This window comes from Theropithecus gelada, chromosome 7a (assembly GCF_003255815.1).
Source record: "Theropithecus gelada isolate Dixy chromosome 7a, Tgel_1.0, whole genome shotgun sequence".
Classification (NCBI taxonomy): Eukaryota; Metazoa; Chordata; class Mammalia; order Primates; family Cercopithecidae; genus Theropithecus; species Theropithecus gelada.
The window spans coordinates 26032048-26055648 of NC_037674.1; the positions used below are offsets into that span (position 1 = coordinate 26032048).

Genomic DNA, 23601 nt, shown 5'->3' on the forward strand with positions numbered 1-23601 from the left:
TGAAACCCTATAGAAATATTACTTCTTTTGAGAGAAACTCACAGGAAGGGCTAAAAGACTCAAAGTAAGATCCTGAAGTATTTCAATAAGGTCTCCAAGTTACAACAAGTGAGTTTTAACTTGCCCACTAAAAACAGCATGGAAAGACTGTCAGGGCTACCTGGACATTTAAAGAGTCTCCAATATTCTTGCACTCAACTCTATTATCAGGCATTCGAATGAACCAAATGACTAATAGTATAAACAAATTTGCCTTAGTCTTAGATTGTAACTTTATATTACTTGTTTTGTATTTGATTATTTCAAAACAGCAGCAAAAACTTGCAATATTTACAAAAAAAGATTGCATATAAAGACCGCAGAGATACATGTCTAGTTTAATGTTTTAAAAGTGCCTCACTTTTATAGTGGCATATGACAATTACAGTCATTTTATAAGGGCTGCTGAAATACAATCAGGAAGCTTATACACACTTGCAAAAGTAACTAAAGGCCAGTGGATGAAGGATTGAGCATTAGAGGCACACTGCATGAAGACTTTCAATAACATTAGCTGAGAATTTACAGCATAAAAACTACTGTCATAAGCATTGTGGATTCCTAATACATAAGAGCTAATACTTAGGGAGGGAGGCATATATAAATACCAGAACTGCAGGGCAGATGTTAATAAGTATTTAAAGTACAAAGTCTAAAAAAATACGGTGAAAGGTAAATGTGATTTTAATTGGAGTGCCTACTTCCTTCTAATTTCTTAGAGATCTACTTGGAGAAGGCAGAATTTAAGTTGGGAGTTAAACAGGGATATTCTAGAAATAGAAACTGACAAAGCTTAGGAGATGATGGAGGTTGGGAGAGAGAAGCAAATGATTATTATTACACTGTTAGTCTAAGAGATGAGCCAGAGCTGACCCTCAGGCCTATCTCACAGTGGACCCGTATCAAGTCTCCTTCTGTCTCACCAGGCATGTAGAAGTTCCCCACTCTTATTTCTGAAGTCTCTGCCTAGCCTTAACAGATTTCAACATCCACCTGCCTCACACCAAGCCTTAAGCTAACCCACTACTATGGATTTCCTTCCCTCCCCGCCCTCCCTCCCTCCTTCCTTCCTTTTCTTTCTTTCTTTTTTTTTTTCCCCGAGACGGAGTCTTGCTCTGTCACTCAAGTTGGAGTGCAGTGGTGCGATCTCGGCTCACTGCAACCTCCGCCTCCCAGGTTCAAGCAATTCTCCTGCCTCAGCCTCCCGAATAGCTGGGATTACAGGCGCCCGCCACCACATCTGTCTAATTTTTGTATTTTTAGTAGAGACAGGTGTTTCACCATGTTGGTGAGGCTGTCTCAAACTCCTGCCCTTGTGATCTGCCTGCCTTGGCCTCCCAAAGTGCTGGGATTACAGGCATGAGCCATCACGCCCGGCCCCACTATGGATTTCTTATTCCCCTACCTCCCTATAGATCCAATCTCATTTTATGGATGAGGAGACAGTCTTCAGAGATTAAGTTATTAGTCAGAACTGATGTCAAAGGCCACAATACACTGTCTCTCACAAATGACAACATTCAAGGTAAGCTAATTTTGATTTTAAATATTGGTCATAAACAATGAAAGATTTTCTTTTTAAAGGGAAATAATTTATAAAGGTATTGCGGCCGGGCGAGGTGGCTCAAGCCTGTAATCCCAGCACTTTGGGAGGCCAAGATGGGTGGATCACGAGGTCAGGAGATCGAGACCATCCTGGCTAACACAGTGAAACCCCGTCTCTACTAAAAAAATACAAAAAACTAGCTGGGCGAGGTGGCGGGCGCCTGTAGTCCCAGCTACTCGGGAGGCTGAGGCAGGAGAATGGTGTGAACCCGGGAGGCGAAGCTTGCAGTGAGCTGAGATCTGGCCACTGCACTCCAGCCTGGGCGACAGAGCAAGACTCCGTCTCAAAAAAAAAAAAAAAAAAAGAAAAAGGACTTCCATTTTTACTTTAGACACTTTCACGTTGCTTATTTTAAAAACGCAAATACGCATTACTCTGTAATTGAGATAGAAAAAAGAAAAGTTACTAAAATGAAAACAGTGAAGGTCTATGTAAACATTTTAGTAAATTAACTACCTGTAATATTACAAGACATTGAAATAGAACAAAGAAGACTAGAATTACTATAATGAACATCTTTTCACATCATTTTTGCCCACATTTTTAATCATTTTCTGAAAATACCTTATTTATTTACCTTAAAGTAAATAATAAAGTATGATATAGGCATATGAAGGGAATATTATACAGCCATTAAAATAATTTTATAAGGAATTTAAAATAAAATATAAAATGCAGTGAAAAAGAAAGAGAACTATTTATAGTATCATTCACTCATCTATCCATTTATCCAGAGAAGGCACAGAAGGAAATTCACTTAAACCTTAGCTATCTCCAGGTGGTAGGATTATGGGTGGACTTAATTTTCCTCCTGTATTTAAAAAAAATATTTTCCAAATTTTCCATAATCACATATTTTATTTTTATTTATCTATTTATGAGATGGAGTCTTGCTCTGTCACTCAGGCTGGAGTGCAATGGCGCAATCTCAGCTCACTACAACCTCCACCTCCCAGGTTTAAGCACTTCTTCCGCCTTAGCCTCCCAAGTAGCTGGGATTACAGGCATGCGCCACCATGCCCAGCTAATTTTTGTATATTTAGTAGAGATGAGGTTTTGCCATGTTGGCCAGGCTGGTCTCAAACTCCTGACCCCCGGTGATCTGCCCGCCTTGGCCTCCCAAAGTTCTGGGATTATAGGCGTGAGCCACTGCGCTCAGCCTATAAGCATATATTTTTAATAATAAAATACTTTAAAAGCTGTATTAAAGGGAAAGGACTTTTTTTATAAATAAAAACAAATTCTGATAATGAAAATAACAAGAAACATAAATAATTCTGTAAGACAGCACATGTGCTCTAACAATTCTAAATTTCAATTCTAAATTAAACAAAGATTTAATGTGAACTCAGAACAATATTTCCTGATGTTGCTTGTCTTTGTCCTGATTTACAGTTAATCAGATGAGTACCCCTAATAGTAGAAATCTCTTGCTCACAGGCCTGTCCTGAGTCTTTTCTTCTGCCTCTACATTCTCACTATTCTGTATGCTAATGGCACTCCCGAGTATCTGTCTCTAGCCAGGTCTGTCTCCTGCACACCAGACCTATTTATTCAACTGCCTATTATTTCTCTCTTTGTGGTGATCCAATAGGTACTTTTGAAATGTTCAAGACTGAATTCATCATCATCTTCCTCAACCCTGTTGCCTTTTCTTCATCACCATCCCCCTAGTTTCCCAATCCAGAAGCTCTGGACTCTACTTCTTTTCCTCTGCCCATACTGACTCTATCATCAGGCCCTATTATGCGTCTAAATTTCTCTTAACTTTGTTCAAGTCTTTCCATCTCATTACTTCGCTAATTCAGGCTTCTATCACTTCTTTTTTGCTTGTGTTTTTGTTTTGAGACAGGGTCTTGCTCACTCTGTTGCCCAGGCTGAGTGCACTGGTGCAATCATGGCCCACTGAAGCCCCTATCTTCCGGGCTCAAGCAATCTTCCCACCTCAGGCTCCCAAGTAGCTAGGACCAAAGGCATGTGCCACCATGCCCAGCAATTTTTTTCTTTTTTGTAGAGACGCGGTCTCGCATGTTGCCCAGGCTGGTCTCAAATTCCTGGGGTCAAGTGATCCTCCTGGCTTGGCCTCCCAAAGTGCTGCAATTATCAGTATAAACAACCATGTCGGGCCTTCTATCACTTCTTATTGCAATAATTGTCCCCAGTTTTGCTCCCTTAATTTTCTAGATTTTTTAAAACATTAAATGGTCTCCAGTGCTTAGTATAGAGTTCAAACTCTTAAATGTGGCTTATAAGATGCTACAAGGCTCTCACTCTTGCTTTCTTCTCCAGTTGTCATTTCCTGTAGCTCCCCTAACCCTTACTCAGTATTATAGCCATCCTAACCTTCACTGAGTTCCTAGAATGTGCTATGTTCTCTTCCCTCTGAGCCTCAGAAGACATGGTTCCTTCAACATGGAACACACAGCTCAGTCTTCAAGTCTGGACATAAATTTAATATTCTTCAGAAAGTCTTTCCCAAATCACCTAGGACTCTTTCCTGAAACCACAAGCACTGGATATCCCATCTATAGTTTTCACGGCACCTGCCGTTAACTAATATGTTTATCATACTTTATTGTTAGTGACTTTATCTCTATTCCCCACTAGACTGTAACTTTCAAGAGGTCATGAGAATAGGCCTCTTTCTAACTTGATCATCTTGTATCACCAATACCAAAAATAGTACACTCTCATAGAATCACTCATAAACATTTGCTAAATGAAGAAATATAAAACGATTAAAAAATGATGTAGAGTACTTTTTGAGATGTGATTTTTAGAGTTTATTAGTATAGTGTATATCATAGGATACACTTTTATTTTTAAAAATCTTTAAAAATAAAAAACCTGTGTGAGTGTCATCTTCAGTGGAAAAGTTAAAAGTTACCTTAGTAGTTTAGTCAAGGGCATTAGAATCATAAATTAATTCTACGTATAATAGTGTAAGTTGAGACAACAGCTTTGTGATGTAGGCAAGACAGGTATTATTAGCTTAACTAACTCTCAAAGAAATTTTAAGATTTCCTGAAAAGAATTCTAAACCAGTGTTTTTTCAAATCATAGTAGTCTGTAACTTAATGTGTTAACCACCTCTCATTAAATAACATTATAAATGACACAAAAGACTAAGCACAAGATGGACATGAACTTTGAACTGTTTATCTACTATCAGAATTGCAGCCACCCACCCAAAGTGTCTCTGTTTTTGTTCACGTGACCCCTGACACAGAAGCATGAGGGTGGATGGAGGAGGGTAGTAGTTGTAATAGGGCAAAGCAGAGCTAACTGCCTCACAAAGTGCCTTCATGAAGGGGTCAATGCCATGGTCCTGACCTCAATAGGCTAGGGTTTCCCAACTCTTCTTAATTTCAATGCAAACAGACTTTACTGGAATACTAAGAACATTTAGGGAAATAAAAAAAAAAAAAAGGGTTTAACTTCAATGAAGAAACCACTCAAGCAAAAGAGACTCTGGTATCAAGATTTTCTTTGTTTAGACATTTTAAAGAAAGGTCAACCTTGATTCATTTAAATCTCAAATGAGTGCCCTATCTAGTTTGGTTAGGCCCATTTAGATGCTGAAGAGTACACTTTTTTTGAGATGGAGTTTTGCTCTTGTTGCCCAGGCTGGAGCGATCTTGGCTCACTGCAACCTCCGCCTCCCAGGTTCAAGCGATTCTCCTGCCTCAGCTTCCCAAGTAGCTAGGATTACAGGTGCCTGCCACAACACCTTGCTAATTTTTTATATTTTCAGTAGAGACAGGGTTTCACCATGTTGGCCAGGCTGGTCTCGAACTCCTGACCTCAGGTGATCCACCTGCCTCGGCCTCCCAAAGTGCTGGGATTATAGGCGTGAGCCACCATGCCTGGCCAGAGTACACTTTTTATGTGCAAAACCTTAGGACTCTTACTATAAATAGCTAATGCTTAGTCTCAAAATTAAGTACTTATTTTAAACATACAATTTTATCTTTCATGAAGTCTGCTTTTGTGTAGGTTTTGAAAATACATGTTGAAATGCTATTTTGTTTTCCCTGATGTCCTCTGCTGTTCTTTTGTAGTTTTGTCTTGAATCGCCAGGCTTTTGGCATTAGGTTGCAGGGGAGGTGACAAATGATGATGCAGCAGGTGGACAGTGAGTAAGGGGGTATTACGGTACTTTTTGGTACATAAAAGTGTTGCTATATATAGGCTGTTCCCACCCAAAATCAGTAAGTAAATTAAGTCATAAGATAACATGGTAATCAAAGTATAAGCACATACCTGATAGCTGTTACCTTTCCAGAACTTTTTCATTTCCTTACGTCTCCAGGCAACAATTGAGGCAGTAATGAGTGTGCAAGGTACTAAATAGAGGAGAGCAGGTTGCCCCTTTTTCATCAGCACCAGAACAACAAATGTAAGTATCATGCCAATAGCATAGGCTGCAAGAAGAATACCAAGCCATCAGTCATTTCTACATGTTACCAAAGGTGGGTTTGTTCTTCTCTGAAAGTGGTTAGCATTTCAATTATTACTAACCTAACCATGTATCATTGACAGAGATAATACTTCATGAGAGTTTCAATTATCTGTTGCTATTAAAGTTGTTAAATGGTTTCATTATTTTAGATAACTAAATCTGTACCAATAGGTACTATAGGTTGTTTTAAAAAATCTTCCTAACACTGATTACATACTTCCTAAGCCTTGTTACTAAGCACATACTTTTGAACTTTTCTTTTTTTTTTTCTGAAACAGAGTTTCGCTCTTGTTGCCCAGGCTGGAGTGCGATAGCACGATCTCAGCTCACCGCAACCTCCACCTCTTGGGTTCAAGCGATTCTACTGCCTCAACATCCCGAGTAGCTGGGATTATAGGCATGCACCACCACACCTGGCTAATTTTGTATTTTTTAGTAGAGACGGGATTTCTCCATGTTCGTCAAGCTGGTCTCGAACTTCCAACCTCAGTTGATCCACCCGCTTCAGCCTCCCAAACTGCTGGGATTACAGATGTGAGCCACCATGCCCGGTCTGAATTTTCCTTAATGACTCAGGGTTTTACTAGGAACATAGGATCTCAGAATATTCCTTTATAAACAATTTAGTATAGTTCCTAATATTAAAGATGAGGCAATGGAGGAACAGGGAATTTAAGTGAGCTGTCCAAGGGTACACAGGAGAATTAATGAACACTCCTATAATCTGCCTTTGGATACTAATATGTTAAAGCCCTGGACAGTACCATACTTAGTGGCCTCAAACTGCTTTTTTTGAGATGGAGCCTCGCTCAGTTGCCCAGGCTGGAGTGCAGTGGTGTGATCTTGTCTCTTGAACCCACTTCCCGGGTTCAAGCAATTTTCTTGCCTCAGCCTCCCAAGTAGCTGGGAATACAGGCATGCGCCACCATGCCCAGCTAGTTTTTGTATTTTTAGTAGAGATGAGATTTCACCATGTTGGCCAGGCTGGTCTCAAACTCCTGACCTCAAGTGATCCACCTGCCTTGACCTCCCAAAGTGCTGGGATTACAGGTATGAGCCACTGCATCTGGCCAGCCACTGCACCTGGCTGAGACCACTTTTTGAATTTCTTTATATTTTTTTCTTCATCTTCTCCCTCACTTAGCTATTTTCTTTTCTTTTTCTTTCTTATTTTTTTTTTTTTTGAGACAGGGACTCAATCTTTCACCCAGGCTATAGTGAAGTGGTATGATGATGGCTTACTGCAGCCTTGACCTCTTGGGCTTAAGCATTTCTCCCATCTCAGCCTCCTGAGTAGCTGGGACCACCACATCCAGCTAATTAAAAAAAAAAAATTTTTTTTTTGTTTTTTTTGGAGACAGTCTTGCTCTGTCGCCAGGCTGGAGTGCAGTGGCATGATCTCGGCTCACGGCAACATCTGCCTCCCAGGTTCAAGCGATCCTTCTGCCTCAGCCTCCCCAGTAGCTGGGACTACAGGTGCACGCCACCATGCCCAGCTGATTTTTTTTTTGTATTTTTAGTAGAGATGGGGTTTCATCACATTGGCCAGGATGGTCTCAGTCTCTTGCCCTCATGATCTGCCTGCATTGGCCTCCCAAAATGCTGGGCTTACAGGCGTGAGCCACAGTGCCCGGCCCTAAAATAGTTTTTATAGAGATGGGGTCTCACTATGTTGCCCAGGCTTGCCTAGAATTCCTGGGCTCAAGCAATCTGCCTGCCTTGGCTAGGACTGCAGGGGTGAACTAACATGCCCAAATTGTAGTCCTTCTTTATTTTTAGACCTCTGTCTTTTCCTCCAGACAATACAATTCAACATTTAATACAAAGAAGAAACAAAAATTTACCAACAGTAGATGAAACATAGTATATATAAGAAGAACCAGTCTGAACATCAAATCTTCTACAGTATGCAATCAACAGGCCTTAAAAAAAAAACAAAAAAACACACGTTATTTTCTTTTTTTTTTTTTTTTTTGAGACGGAGTCTCGCCCTGTCGCCCAGGCTGGAGTGCAGTGGCCGGATCTCAGCTCACTGCAAGCTCCGCCTCCCGGGTTTACGCCATTCTCCTGCCTCAGCCTCCCGAGTAGCTGGGACTACAGGCGCCGGCCACCGCGCCTGGCTAGTTTTTCGTATTTTCAGTAGAGACGGGGTTTCACCGTGTTAGCCAGGATGGTCTCGATCTCCTGACCTCGTGATCCGCCCGTCTCGGCCTCCCAAAGTGCTGGGATTACAGGCTTGAGCCACCGCGCCCGGCCACGTTATTTTCTTAAAACAATAAGAGCAATGCAAATTCAACCGTTAACAATAGTAACAGTATATGTTGTATTGAATCTTCATTGTTGCATTATGAGAACATTCAAGTAGCTCAAATTCTGGATAAAGTTTTATATGCTGATTTTTAAAATACTTAATACCATATTTTAAACATTTCCTGAAGCTACTAGTTTTTAACTATCATTTTTATTAGCTGCTCAATATTCCATGTCACGAAGAAAACTTTTTTCTTTTTGAAACAGAGTCTCGCTCTGTTGCCCAGGCAGGACTGCAGTGGCATGATCTCAGCTCACTGCAACCTCCGTCTTCCAGGTTCAAGCGATTCCCCTGCCTCAGCCTCCTGAGTAGCTGGGACTACAGGCGCCCACCACCACACTTGGCTAATTTTTTGTATTTTAGTAGAGACGGGGTTTCATCCTGTTGGCCACGGTGGTCTTGATCTCCTGACCTTGTGATCCACAAGCCTTGGCCTCCCAAAGGGCTGGAATTACAGGCATGAGCCACCAAGCCCAGCCATGAAGAAAACTTCTTAAATTTATCATTAAAAATGTATTGAATAGACAAACGGGTTTACATCAAACTAAAAAGCTTCTGCACAGCCAAAGAAACAGTCAACAAAGTGAAGAAAGCACCTATGAAATGGGAGAAAATATTTGCAAACTATATATCTGATAAGGGGTTAATATCTAAAATATATTAATATAAGGAACTCAAACAACTCAAGAATAAGTAAACAACCCAATTAGAAAATGGGCAAAGGATTTGAATAGCTAATTCTCCACAGAAGACACATAAATAGACAACAGGTATATTTAAAAATTGCTTAAAATCACTAATCATCAGAAAAATGCAAATTAAAACCACAATGAGATATCACCTTACATATGTTAGAATGGCTATTATCAAAAAGATGAAAAGTAAGCCTCAGGATGGAGCAAAAAGGGAACCCTTGTTCGTTGTTGATGGGAATGTAAATGAGGGTAGCCATTATGGAAACCAGTATGGTGGTTCTTTAGAAAATTAAAACTAGAACTACCATATGGTCTAATAATCCCACTACTGGGTATACATCCAAAGGAACTGAAATCAGTATATCAAAGAGATATTTGCATTCCCATATTCACTGCAGCATTATTCACAATAGCCAAAAAATGGAAGCAACCTAAGTGTCCGTAACAGATGAATAAAGCAAATGTGGTACATACACAGACTGGAATGCTATTCAGTTGTGTTTTTCCTTTTTTTGAGACAGAGTCTCACTCTGTCACCCAGGCCGGAGTGCAGTGGTGCGATCTCAGCTCACTGCAACCTCCGCCTCCTGGGTTCAGGTGATTCTCCTGTCTCAGCCTCTCAAGTAGCTGGGATTATGGGCGTGTGCCAACACACATGGCTAATTTTTGTATTTTTAGTACAGATGGGGTTTCACCACGTTGGCCAGGCTGGTCTTGAACTCCTGACCTCAAGTGATCCACCTGCCTCAGCCTCCCAAAGGGCTGGGATTACAGGCATGAGCCACCACGCTCAGCTCATGCCTTCATTTGTAAACATGCAATTATGCAGAAACAACTCATTTAATATCTATTTCTTGTAAGAAATTTGTTGAACCTTTTCTTCTTCCCAAAGAAGAAATCTCAGCTTGTATTTATTTATAATGTTATAAAAACAGAAAGAATGACATTTAACTACTTCAAAAATCATAAATTAATTTTACTATCTTCATTAGTTATTTGAATTAATTAGTTTTGGTCTCTACAAAATTAATAAAATAAGTCCTTTGTTGTTTTTGCTGTTTAATCACATTTCCACGTTTTTTTAAAAAATAGTACCTTTTCCCTCCCTAAATTCAAATTTAGCTTTTAGGATTAAGTCATGTATTGTCAGTACCTCTGCTCTTTAGAGAAATGTTTTTGTTTTAGATCTTTGACATTTACTTCAATAACGTAGTATTTATATACTATTTTTACCAGTTCTATGCCAAGTTCTATATAGAAGATCTTGTATAGCCCTTGGTAGGGAAATGGTACAATCAGGTATAAGTTTAATGATATTCAAAGAAGTGTAAGGTTACTCAATAGAATGTTTTCCTTATTTTATCAATTATGTGACTCGAGATTCACTGAGCTAAGAGAGCTGCTACACTGGACTTTGCCATGTCAACTTGCAAGGCAACACTGCTAGTTTTTCTCTCTCTACCTGGTTTTGCTACATAAATAGAAGGGCTTTTTCAGAAGCACTAGTACTCCTCACCCATGCACCACAGGCAGTTAGGACATAGGGAGACTATAAGAAAAATGAAGAAGGAAAAACTCAGTTGATAGAGGAATATTATCAATTATTTCTAAACTAAATTATTACTGGGCTTGGATTAAGTTTATTCTACAGACAGTGCAGTGAGGAAAATAAGGCAGAACTACACTGTCAGAGCAGACATGCTAAGAGACGGTGATCAATTCCACTATAAACTGTGTCTTTTTGTATTGTGCAGTCCTACAAGATGGTGTTCTTCTGTTTCTCCTCTTGATCACAGCCTTGCCTAATATTCTTAAACTACTTTTTCTAAAACATAACCATTATCTTAAAATATAAGTAATATAAACTATTTGTTTGGCATTATTATATTCAACTTCTAAAAAGGGTCACAAATATACTTTCTTGAAGAAGGTTAAACTGATCCTAGTTGCTTCCTTAACAAACTTTTTGAGCCATGGGAGTTATTACGGTACTTTAGTTCTTACCAGTTGGGCTTTACCTTCTACCCTCAATAAGCTTTTTTGTTATGACAATCTCAGCTCTAGTGACAGACAGAAATAGTTAATACAGAGCAGGTAACTTTTAACAGATTCTATACACATGACGATTTAAAATCATCAGTATTTTTTTTTTTACTAAAATTGTTACAATTGCTTACCTGGTACAATAATGTCTCCAAAACCCAATATTGAAACAGGCATGAGGCACACACTCATTACTGAGAAATAGATCAGTTTTGGTACTCTGATGACTACTGGCAACTGTTCAAAAACAAAACAAAATAAAACAAAACAAAACAAAAAAGAGGCCACCAATGAACTTCTTGGCAATCTTTACCCATATCTTTTATTTATTTATTTATTTTTTGGAGACAGAGTCTTGCTCTGTTGCCCAGGTGGAGTGCAGTGGCACGATCTCAGTTCACTGCAACTGCAACTGCAACCTCCGCCTCCTGGGTTCAAGTGATTTTCCTGCCTCAGCCTCCCAAGTAGCTGGGATTACAGGCATGAGCCACCATGCCCGGCTACTTTTTCTGTTTTTAGTAGAGACAAGGTTTCACCATGTTGGCCAGGTTGGTCTCAAACTCCTGACCTCAGGTGATCCACCTGCCTCAGTCTCCTAAAGTGCTGGGATTACAGGCATAAGCCACCGTGCCTGGCCACCCATATCTTCTAGAAAGGGAATGATTAACATTAGAATAGTTCTTTTGACAGTTTAAAGGAACATGAAATACTCTGTTTCTATCTATTTCCGAAAGAAATAGATTCGTTTTGAAAAAATGAAGCTCAACACACATGTAGGATTAACAGTATTAATCAACTATCCCCACATTTAACCTTTTTTTTTACTCTTTACCAAGAATAGAACTCAGGCCTTGAAACACAGAAAATAGAACAAGCCTTATTTTTTTTTGGCTATCTGGATTTTTTTCCCCCAAAGAAGACTCTTGCCTCAGAGGGTATGATTTAAAGTCCAATGAACATATCTGAAATACAATCCTTACTTTCTCATGGGGAGCTGAGGGTTGACCAGTGGCTTCCACCAAGTTTCCATCATTCTAGGATGAAACCCAAGTCAATAGGTATTTAATAATTTAGAATAACTAAGAAAAGAGCTATATTTTCTGAGAAATAAGTTTTACAATACCTTAACATGCACTACGTGACCAATGAATTACACAGGAAAGCAAATTATTAACTGGATACACATACATACACTGGACAGCCATTTCTATTTCATTGCCATCCCTACCTTTTCATTATTTCCAAAAGGTCCAGCTGCAAGTTCAACCATGATACTCTCACCATTCTAAAATTGAGAAGGAAGAGAAAAGAAGTTGTCTAATCATTTAAAGAAAACAATCTGCCACTATTCAAGTGTGATTTAAGCCCCATGGCATATGGCCAGTTACACTGAAAATGGGCTACAGACTGCTGTTTTCCTAAAAGTCTTTGTAGATAGCAAAAACTGAAGTCATCTAAAACAAAGCCCACCTAGTACAGTTGCTCCACTTTATCAGAGGTCAACAATTCTCAGACATTGGCAAATGAATCACGTAAAAATAATTCAAGTGAACCCTCAGTTCTGATTTGTAATGACATATTAATATCTGACATTTGTAATGGGTTATAAATTTTAGATACAGTACTTTTAGTTACATTATGCCATATACTGTATGTTCTTAGTAGTTTTCAGCTATGTCAATGAAGAAGGTCATACTAAAATCTTTTACACTTTGTTTATAAAAAAATATTGGTAACTTTATTTGAATAAATATACATCTGACCTTCTGGCTACTCACCACAATAACAAAACAATGAAACCAAATTTGAAAAGACCCAACCCTATAGAACCTGAGAAACTTCTCTAGCCTAACTCTCATCTAATTTCAGCCCTGCCTGCTTTCTATAATCCAATCAAAACATTAACCTTAGCTAAATTTCCCTCCCTTGTGCCTGGATAAAGTCTTTTTATGTGGGCTGTGTGAGGGGTTCATTTAAAAACTTTTTCCTGATAGCCAAGTCTGTTGTGGAGAGGGAAAACATTGTGAGGTAGCAAGTTAAGATTGCATGAACCACTCATTTTGTTTCATATTATGATAAATATATCAGCAAAGCAGGTACAGGGAAGAGAAACAAACGCTGAATTTCAGGAAAATTTGATTGACTAACTATAATATTTTCCATGTGGGTGGGGTGCACAGGAGAAACCACTTGAGTGTTTTTAAAAGGACCTCATTGATTCCTGAGCTGAGTAGAAAGGAGGATAAAACCCCTAGCTGCAGAAATCTTTTGCTCATGTTAAGCTTTGGGTTACAGAAGGGTTAAGTCAAAGCAGTTTAGGAAAACAAACTAACACTAAGTACAGTTCCTTAAAGCAGATTCCTAGGTTGTGATAACATTTCCAGATAAAGAGTTCATTTTGGTTCACTTTCTAATTGTTATGTAAAACATTTAACTGAAGACCATCATTGATAGCCTCCCATACATTTAAAGATACCTGAATAACTACTATTTGTAAGACACAATACTGAGCACAGTGGTGGATGGAGAAAAATGAGTAAGACAGGCTCTTATTGCTGTACTTTTATGGCGACCTGCCTTGCCAACTCACTAGAAGGCCACTAACACTTGGGTCAAGAACATGTTTAGAATATGCAATAGTTAACCCTTCAAATTTACAGTGAAAACCAGGAAAATCAGCAATCTGATTTTTGAGTTACCTACTAAAGTAAGGTCTGCTTCCTTAATAAAATAAAAACAAACAAATCAGACTGAGAATAAGGTATTAAAGTAAATCTATAGCAGTGAACTCCAAAGAGCGAGCACTGAGTTTTTTCCACCATATTAGGTTGCTAGAAATCACGTTCCTAGTCAATAGAAACTAAGAGAGAAATAGGAAGATGAAAAATTTCTTTTTTTTTTTTGGAGACGGAGTCTCACTCTGTCGCCCAGGCTGGAGTGCAGTGGCATGATCTCAGCTCACTGCAAGCTCCGCCTCCCGGGTTCACACCATTCACCTGCCTCAGCCTCCCAAGTAGCTGGGACTACAGGTGTCTGCCACCATGCCTGGCAAATTTTTTGTATTTTTGTTTGAGACAGAGTCTCCCTCTGTCGCCCAGGCTGGAATGCAGTGGCATGATCTCGGCTCACTGCAAGCTCTGCCTCCTGAGTTCACACCATTCTCCTGCCTCAGCCTCCCAAGTAGCTGGGACTATAGGTGCCTGCCACCACACCCAGCTAATTTTTTTTGCATTTTTTTAGTAGAGATGGGGTTTCACCGTATTAGCCAGGATGGTCTTGATCTCCTGACCTCGTGATTCGCCCACCTCAGCTTCCCAAAGTGCTGGGATTACGGGCATGAGCCACTGCGCCTGGCTAACAATTTTATTTTTTGAAACGGAGTCTCACTCTGTTGCCCAGGCTGCAGTGCACTGGCACAATCTAGGCTCACTATAACCTCCGCCTCCTGGCTTCAAGTGATCCTCCCACCTCGGTCTCCTGAGTAGCTGGGACTACAGGCGTGCACTACTACATCTGGCTAATTATTTTATTTTATTTTATTTATTTATTTATTTTTTGAGACAGAGTCTCCCTCTGTCGCCCAGGCTGGAGTGCAGTGGTGCAATCTCAGCTTATTGCAACCTCTGCCTCCTGGATTCAAGTGATTCTCCTGCCTCAGCCCCACAAGTAGCTGGGATTACAGGCACCCACCACTGTGCCTGGCATTTTTGTATTCTTAGTAGAGACAGGGTTTCACTATGTTGGCTAGGCTGGTCTCAAACTCCTGACCTCAAGTGATCCACCCGCCTTGGCCTCCCAAAGTGCTGGGATTACAGGTGTGAGCCACCTCGCCCTGCCTCTGGCCTCTTAATTATTGCTATTTTTAGTAGAGATACAGGTTCACCATGTTGGCCAGGCTGGTCTCGAACTCCTGACCTCAAGTGATCTGCCTGCCTTGGCCTCCCAAAGTGTTGGGATTATAGGCATTAGCCACCGCACATGGCCAAATAGTAAGTTTAGTTATAACCCATAATACTAGTTCTATGAATTTTTTTTAGATTACTATTGTTTGGTGAAGTCAATGAATCAAATGGCTCATAATTAAGTGACAGAAAGGTGCTAGTAAAATGGTTTGGTTATGCCAGGCATAACCAAAATGGTTCATCCCTGTAAATCCCAGCACTTTGGGAGGCTGAGACAGGAAGATCTCCTGAACCTAAGAGTTTGAGACCAGCCTGGACAATATGGTAAAACCCCATCTCTACAAAAAATACAAAAATTGGCTGGGTGTAATGGTATGTCCCTGTAGTACCAGCTATTTGGGAAGCTGAGGTGGGAGGATCACCTGGGCATCAGGATGTGAAGGCTGCAGTAACTCGTAATTGAGCCACTGCACTCCAGCTTGGGCGGCAGACCAAGACCCTGTCTCAAAGAAGAGAGAAAAAAAAAAGTTTGGATGGTTAGCTGTATTTTGGGGCAGTTAACTATATTTGTTACCTATTATAATTTTAGCTCCCCAATAGGGTCAGTTTATCTTTATGTTATTATAGCAAATACCAGAAGTGTAGATTTTTACAGTGATTTCACAGATGGTAGGTTTAATGAATGGGTAAAGAAGGAATGAGGCCACACGCTATGGCTCATGCCTGTAATCCCAATACTCTGGGAGGCCAAGGTGTGAGGACTCCTGGGCTTGAGCCCAGGAGTTTGAGGCTGCAGTGAACTAGGATTGTGCCATTGCACTTCAGTCTCAAGACTCGGCCTTAAAAAAAAAAAAAAAAAAAAAAAAAGAAGGAATGAGAAGTAGAGAATATCAAATACTTAAATATGTGAGAGTGACAAAGGATAAATGGATAATATGAAGTTACAAAGCAAGACTCAAAATGGGAGAAAGTTGGGAAATTAAGCAATAATTAATATATTCATGAGACAGGAAAAGGACCAAACTAGAAAAGCTGGACAAATAATTAAGGACCACCATACTAACCCAACACCTCTCCTCATTTTACTGAAGAGCTAGTGGCAGAGCTGGGAATATATGACCTAGCAGCTGCAGTTGCTCTGATTCTAACTTCTTGGAAAAAGCCAGTCTGAGAGAATGAACAAATGGACAGAAGCAAAAAGGGAGAGTATGTGGCCCTGGGTCTAGTTTCTCTTGACGCCAGCCCCACAGTGGCCTACAAACACAGCCTAGATAAATGGGGCCTTTTTGGTACAGAAGGCTTAGGTTGGGTTCTGTAAGTTGGAACCAAAAGAATTCCACTGATGGGGATGGAAAGATGAATAGCCAGCAATACTCCCTCATACAACGGGTTAGTAAATGCAAGCAGAAAGGGCTAACTTGCCTATGGTTGCAAGGTTACAGAGTTACATTCTAGGCCTTCCGATTTCCAGTGTGCTGCTCTTTCTTAGTCTCAAACTAGTGCTTCAGAAACGATATTTTATTTTTTTTACTGTCTATATTGCCTACAGTAAATATTTAGCTCATAAGAATAATTACTTTGAAAAGGGAAGAAAATTACAGATATTCTCATATTTGTATCAGTCAAGAGACATTTTAAAATCTAACAAAATAGATTAAAGCCTTGAAAGTTAAAAGGCCAATATCAATGACAATTCTTTTAAGAGAATTAGAATTCACTCAGTGGTAAACATCTACAAAATTAATAATCTAGGAGCAGATTTAAGATCATCATTTTTTAGCATGTTTCTTCACGCATTTAAAAAATGGTCATACCTTTGTGATGAATGGTGTTATGAAAACAAAAAATACATCATAGAGGAGGAGAAGGCCTAGAAGTATCACACATGACTGTTGAAGAAAGAAACAAAATTAAAGGTCAATCTTCCTAAATAGAAATTAAGGCATTAAATTATTTTTCAAGTCCAAATAAAGATATGAATATACATTTAAATATTATTTTTAAAAAGATATCTTATAGTTAATACTATGTATAGTTTTATTATTCTACATATTAAAACACTTATCTTCTTTATCTTGTTTTTTTAAAAAATCACCGAACCAAAGAAATGTGCTGGGTTGGGCATGGTGGCTCACGCCTGTAATCCCAGCACTTTGGGAGGCTGAGGCGGGGCAGATCACGAGGTCAAGAGTTCGAGACCAGCCTGGCCAACATGGTGAAATCCCGTCTCTGCTAAGAATACGAAAATTAGCCAGGCGTGGTGGCGCGTGCCTATAACCCCAGCTACTCAGGAGGCTGAGGCAGGAGAATCACTTGAACCTGGGAGGCAGAGGTTGCAGTGAGCTGAGATCGTGCCACTGCACTCCAGCCTGGGTGACAGAGTGAGACTATCTTGGGGGAGGAAAAAAAAAAAAGAAAGAAAAAAAAAAGAAATGTGCTTCTCTGATATTTAGTCGTGTTAAAGATTTTATGAATTTGGCATATTACATGAATGATTAAAAATATTTTAAGCAGGCTGGGCACAGTGGCTCACGCCTGTAATCCCAGCACTTTGGGAGGCCCAGGTGGGCAGATCATTTGAGGTCAGGAGTTCAAAACCAGCCTGGCCAACATGGTGAAACCCTGTCTCTACTAAAAATATAAAAATTAGCAGGGCTTGGTGGTGGGCGCCTGTAACCCCAGCTACTTGGGAGGCTGAGGCAGGAGAATCGCTTGAGCTCAGGGGGCAGAGGCTGCAGTGAGCCAAGATTGCAACACTGCACTCCAGCCTGGGAGACTGAGCGAGACTCTATCTCAAAAACAAACAAACAAACAAATAAATAAATAAAAATATTTTAGGCAAGGTGCAGCGGCTCATGCCTGTAATCCCAGCACTTTGGGAGGCCAAGTCAGGAGGACTGCTTGCAGACAGCAGTTTGAGAACAGCTTGGGTAGCATAGCAAGACCCCATCTCTACAAAAACAAACAAACAAAATTTAGCTAAAATAAAGTATACACATGGATAACAGTGAGGAATAACAGGCACTGGATACTCAGCATGGTGGAAGGGTTAGAAGGGGTGAGGGATGAGAAATTACTTAATGGGGACAATGCACATTAGTTGAGTGATCGTTATACTATAAGCCCACATTTCATCACTACCCAATATATCCATGTAACAAAACTACACTCGAATCCCTTAAATTTATACAAATAAAAGAAACAAAAGAAAAAACAACAACAACAACAATAGTTTAGCTAGCAAATCAGTGGTTGACTGGGCCTGGGGATTAGGACTGATTGCAAAGGCCACGGTAGAGATTTTGGAAGAGATGAGAAATGTTCTACAACTTCACTGGCATAGTGGTTACAAAGTTACACATTTGTAAAATTTCCATAAACAGTACACCAAAAATTGGTGCATTTAATTGTAGGTATATTATGCCTTAATAAAGTTGTGTTTTAAAAATTCATTTTAACTAGCAAAGTAGTATTGTATACATTACCTTGAAGTTGGGCAACTTCAGTGTTTTAATTAAATTCAGACAGAAAGCAATCCCCAAGATATCCTGTAAAATCCAAGCCCACCTAAAATCAAAAGATATTACTCTATTGCTTTATTAATGTTTAGATGAAGCTTTTCAAAAGACATAGATCACTGAGGTAATATCATTTAATTGCTATGATTTGACTATTCCTTTTTTTTTTTTTTTTTTTTTGAGACAGAGTCTCACGCTGTCACCCAGGCTGGAGTGCAGTGGCGTGATACTGGCTCACTGCAACCTTTGCCTCCTGGGTCCAAGCGATTTTCATGTCTCAGCTTCCCAAGTAGCTGGGACTACAGGCATGCACGCCACCATGCCTGGCTGATTTCTGACTATTCAATTATTAAACAGCAAGCATAACAACAAAACCCCTCATATATTCCATATTTGGTAATTTTACTGTCCCAGTAGAATAATGAATATTATTATACTAAGAAAAAGTTGAAAAGGCTACCTCAGAAGAACATATATCAGACATAAGTGCATTAACACATGTCTCGTTCTAGAAAACAGCTGTTAACAAAAGAATTTCAGTGTTAACACAGATCCAAATAGCTTGAACATAAAGAAAACAAGTTATGCAACTTACTCCATCAGAAATTGACATGAGTAATTATCCATTAATTATCCTACCTGAAGCTGTATAAAGCTGTATGAGCTTTGTTTCCCAAATTTTAGGCCATTAAATCCTTTCAGTCCTCAATAATTTTATTAATAAAACATTAATATAAACTTAAGTATATATTTTCTTCTGGTTATCTTCCTGCAAATGAACAGATATCTGTATATTTTCTTATATCCCCCTCTTTCTTGCATAAAAGACAGCATACTCTATATATTTTTTTGCACTTCACTTTTTTTCACTTAAAGAAATACAAATATCAAATCAAAGCGGATTAAAGACTTACATCTAAGACCTGAAACTGTGAAACTACTTGATGAAAACACTGGGGAAATGCTCCAGGACATTGGTCTTGGCAAAGATTTCTTGAGTAAGACTTCAAAAGCGCAGACCACAAAAACAAAAATGGACAAATGGAATCACATCAAGCTAAAAGGTTTTGCATGGCAAAGGAAAAATCAAGAAAGTGAAGAGACAACCCACAGAATGAAAGAAAATATCTGCAAACTACCCATCTGACAAGCTATTAATAACCAGAATACATAAGGAGCTCAAACAACTCGATAGAAAAAAAACCAAATCATCCAATTAAAAATAGGACAAAATATCTGAATAGACATTTCTCCAAAGACATACAAATGACCAACAGATACATGAAAAAATGCTCAGCATCTCCAATCAGATGAAATCTGACTGCAATTAGAGAAATGTAAATCAAAACTACGAGATATCATCTCACCCCAGAATGCTGGCAAGGATGTGGGAAAAGGGGAAACCTCGTACACTGTTGGTGGGAATGTAAATTACCACAGCCACTATGAAGAACAGTATGGAAATTCCTCAGAAAACTAAAAACAGAACTACCATATGATCCAGCAATCCCACCACTGGATATACATGCAAAAGAAAGGAACTCAGTATTAAAGAGATATCTGAACTCTCACATTTATTGTAGCACTATTCACAATAGCCAGGATATGGAATCAACCTGTGTCCATCAATGGATGAAGGAAATATTCTACATATATATATACACATATATATATATAAAAAATTATACAAATACACACAATGGAATATTCAGCCACAAAAAATAATGAAGTCTTGTCATTTGTAAAGACATGGATGGAAGTGGAAGACATCATGTTAAGTGAAATAAGCCAAGCACAGAAAGACAAATATTGCATGTTCTCACTCATAGTGAGAGCTAAAATTAAGAAAATAAAAAATTGAACTCATGGAGATAGTAGAATGATGGTTACCAGAGGCTAAAAAAAGGTAGACAGTGGGGGTGATAAACTGAAGATAGTTAATGGGTGCAAAAATATAGTTAAATAAAATAAATAAGATTTTGGTAGCACAATTAGGTGATACAGTTAATAACTTCTTGTATATTGTAAAAATAACTAAAAGAGTGAAATTGGAATGTTCCCAATCAAAGAAATGATAAAGGCTTGAGGTGATGGATCCCACAATGACTCTGATGTGATCATTACACATTGTATGCCTGTATCAAAACATCACATGTAGCCCATAAATATATATAGTTTGTGCTCCTTTTGTACTTTATATATCATAGAGTATATTCTCTCTCTCTCTCTTTTTTTTTTTTTGAGACAGAGTTGCACTCTTGTTCCCCAGGCTGGAATGCAATAGCATGATCTCGGCTCGCTGCAACCTCTGCCTCTTGGGTTCAAGTGATTCTCTTGTCTCAGCCTCCTGAATAGCTGGGATTACAGGCACACACCACCACACCCAGCTAATTCTGTATTTTTAGTAGAGACGGGGTTTCTCCATGTTGGTCAGGCTAGTCTCGAACTCCTGACCACAAGTGATCTGCCCACCTCGCCCTCCCAAAGTGCTGGGATTACAGGCATGAGCCACCATGCCCGGCAAGTATGTTCTCTTTTGTATCTAGTTTCACTTAGCATTACGTTTGAGATTCATTCACGCTTGTGCATGTAGTATAAGGCTTACTTATTGGTGAAGAGTATTCCATTGTGTAAATATAACATAATGTATTCACCCATTCAAAGTTTGATGGACATTTTGATTGTTTCTACACTCTCTCTCTCTGTCTTTTTCTCTCTCTCCTGGAACTCCCTGCATATCAATTCATAGAGATCTTCATTGTTTAGAGCTGCATTGCACTCTATTGTGTGGCTATACCAAAACTAAGTGTGTGTGTGTATATATATATAAATATACACACATACATATATATACGCACACTTATATATATACATACACACACACACACGTATTTTTTTGAGATAGAGTTTCACTCTTGTTGCCCAGGCTGGAGTGCAATGGTGTGATCTTGGCTCACTGCAACTTCCGCTCACTGCAACCTCTGCCTCCCGGGTTCTAGCAATTCTCCTGCCTCAGCCTCCCGAGTAGCTGGGATTACAGGTGTGTGCCACCACGCCCGGCTAATTTTTTGTATTTTTAGTAGAGACGGGGTTTCTCCATTTTGGTCAGGCTGGTCTCGAACTCCCAACCTCAGGTGATCCGCCTGCCTTGGCCTCCCCAAGTGCTGGGATTACAGGCGTGAAATTAAGTATATTTTTAAAGTCTATTTCAGTGTATGTGTTGAAATAATAATTCATATTTCCTTCTCTATATGAGTTCAAATGCATGAACATAAGATCTGCTTATTTAAGAAGTAGTTCATTACAAGACTGGTGTTCTGGCATAGAAGCAAAAAAGTTAGGGTTAGGGTTAGGGTTAAGTATCAGGCCAACATAGGAAACAATTCATCCTTAATCTAAAAGCAAATACATTGAGTATTCATACCTGTCTTCATTTCGAAACACAGCCCAAACAACAGCTACTGCTATGCACAGTCCAGAGAGAAAAACAAGTCTCACTTCCATGCTTTTGCCACGACATGCAATCCTAAAAAACGGATTGAAATAGTTAACACTGCAGATGAAGTACAAAGTTTACTTGATACAAGAAGTAGCAAATGTTAACCACAGTCATAAGAAGTGACTGAAATACCAATTTTTTTTTTTATTTTTATTTTTTTAATTTTTTTATTTTTTTTGAGACGGAGTCTCGCTCTGTCGCCCAGGCTGGAGTGCAGTGGCCAGATCTCAGCTCACTGCAAGCTCCGCCTCCCAGGTTTATGCTATTCTCCTGCCTCAGCCTCCCGAGTAGCTGGGACTACAGGCGCCCGCCACCTCGCCCGGCTAGTTTTTTGTATTTTTTTAGTAGAGACGGGGTTTCACCATGTTCGCTAGGATGGTCTCGATCTCCTGACCTCGTGATCCGCCCGTCTCGGCCTCCCAAAGTGCTGGGATTACAGGCTTGAGCCACCACGCCCGGCTGAAATACCAATTTTAAAAGTCTTGATTTTACATAAAACAAATGAGACATAATAAAATGTTTATCAGTCCAATATAATTTTCTGTGATGATGAAAATGTACTATATCTGTGCTGTCCAATATAGTAGCTACTAGTCACATGTGGCTATTGAGCACTTGAAATGTGGCTAATAAGAATGAAAAACTCAATTTTTAATTTTATTTAATTTTATTTAAATTTAAATTTAAACACCTATAGGTCCAATGTATATCAAACTATATAGGTTTCAAATAATACTCCTATTTTGTATTGTTTTAAATTATAAACACCAAAATTATAAAATTTCCTGTAAGAGATACATACGTGCATTGTCCGTATGGTATCTTATGAATTAGTGCAGCAAGACAGTTGTACAGACTCATTGCTGATGCTATGCAGAAAATTGCTATCATAACATAAACTAGAAAAAAACAAAACACTAAATTACATGAGAACAGAAGGAAAGGTGATAAGAAAATATTTATACAAGCAATATTAATTCTTTAGTTTTCTTTACTGAATCAAACTTCCAACGAAGTGACTATACGATGACCTGATTTACTTACTAAGCTGAAATTTAGATCGTGAGGTTTTTGTTTTGTTTTGTTTTGTTATCTGAGAGTCTTGCTCTGTCGCCCAGTTGCCCAGGTCGGAGTGCAGTGGTGTGATCTCTGCTCTCACTGCAATCTTTGCCTCCTGGGCTCAAGTGTTTCTTGTGCCTCAGCCTCCCGAATAGCTGGGATTACAGGTATGCACCACCATACCCAGCCAATTTTTATAGTTTTAGTAGAGACGGGGTTTTGCCATGTTGGTGAGGCTGGTCTCAAAGTCCCGACCTCAGGTGATGTGCCTGCCTCGGCCTCCCAAAATGCTGGGATTATAGCCGTGAGCCACTGCACCCAGCCATCTTCTTTTTAAATAGCAATGAATTTAAGGAAATCTCTCACCAAAAACTAAAATATGCTTTCAGGTAAAGTAGAGGGCTCACTTTTTTCTATCAATGACTACTATAAACTGAGAGTTGATAACATAAATTAATCTGAAGGAG

The 23601-nt window shown here is 39.3% G+C and overlaps 1 protein-coding gene across 2 annotated transcripts in view; it reads right to left on the reverse strand.

Moving 5' to 3' along the window:
• SPPL2A (signal peptide peptidase like 2A) overlaps positions 1 to 23601 on the reverse strand; it is a 60082-nt gene that overhangs the window by 3976 nt on the left and 32505 nt on the right. The window contains exons 7-15 of one of the 2 annotated variants that reach the window (XM_025390483.1): positions 22878 to 22974; positions 22001 to 22102; positions 18544 to 18625; positions 16873 to 16947; positions 12385 to 12441; positions 12137 to 12190; positions 11291 to 11393; positions 7952 to 8029; positions 5909 to 6069 (exon numbers count right to left, since the gene is read on the reverse strand). In XM_025390483.1, the coding sequence (XP_025246268.1) occupies positions 5909 to 6069; positions 7952 to 8029; positions 11291 to 11393; positions 12137 to 12190; positions 12385 to 12441; positions 16873 to 16947; positions 18544 to 18625; positions 22001 to 22102; positions 22878 to 22974 (809 nt within the window). The remainder of the gene's footprint in view (positions 1 to 5908; positions 6070 to 7951; positions 8030 to 11290; positions 11394 to 12136; positions 12191 to 12384; positions 12442 to 16872; positions 16948 to 18543; positions 18626 to 22000; positions 22103 to 22877; positions 22975 to 23601) is intronic. The other variant, XM_025390484.1, reaches the window with a different exon arrangement.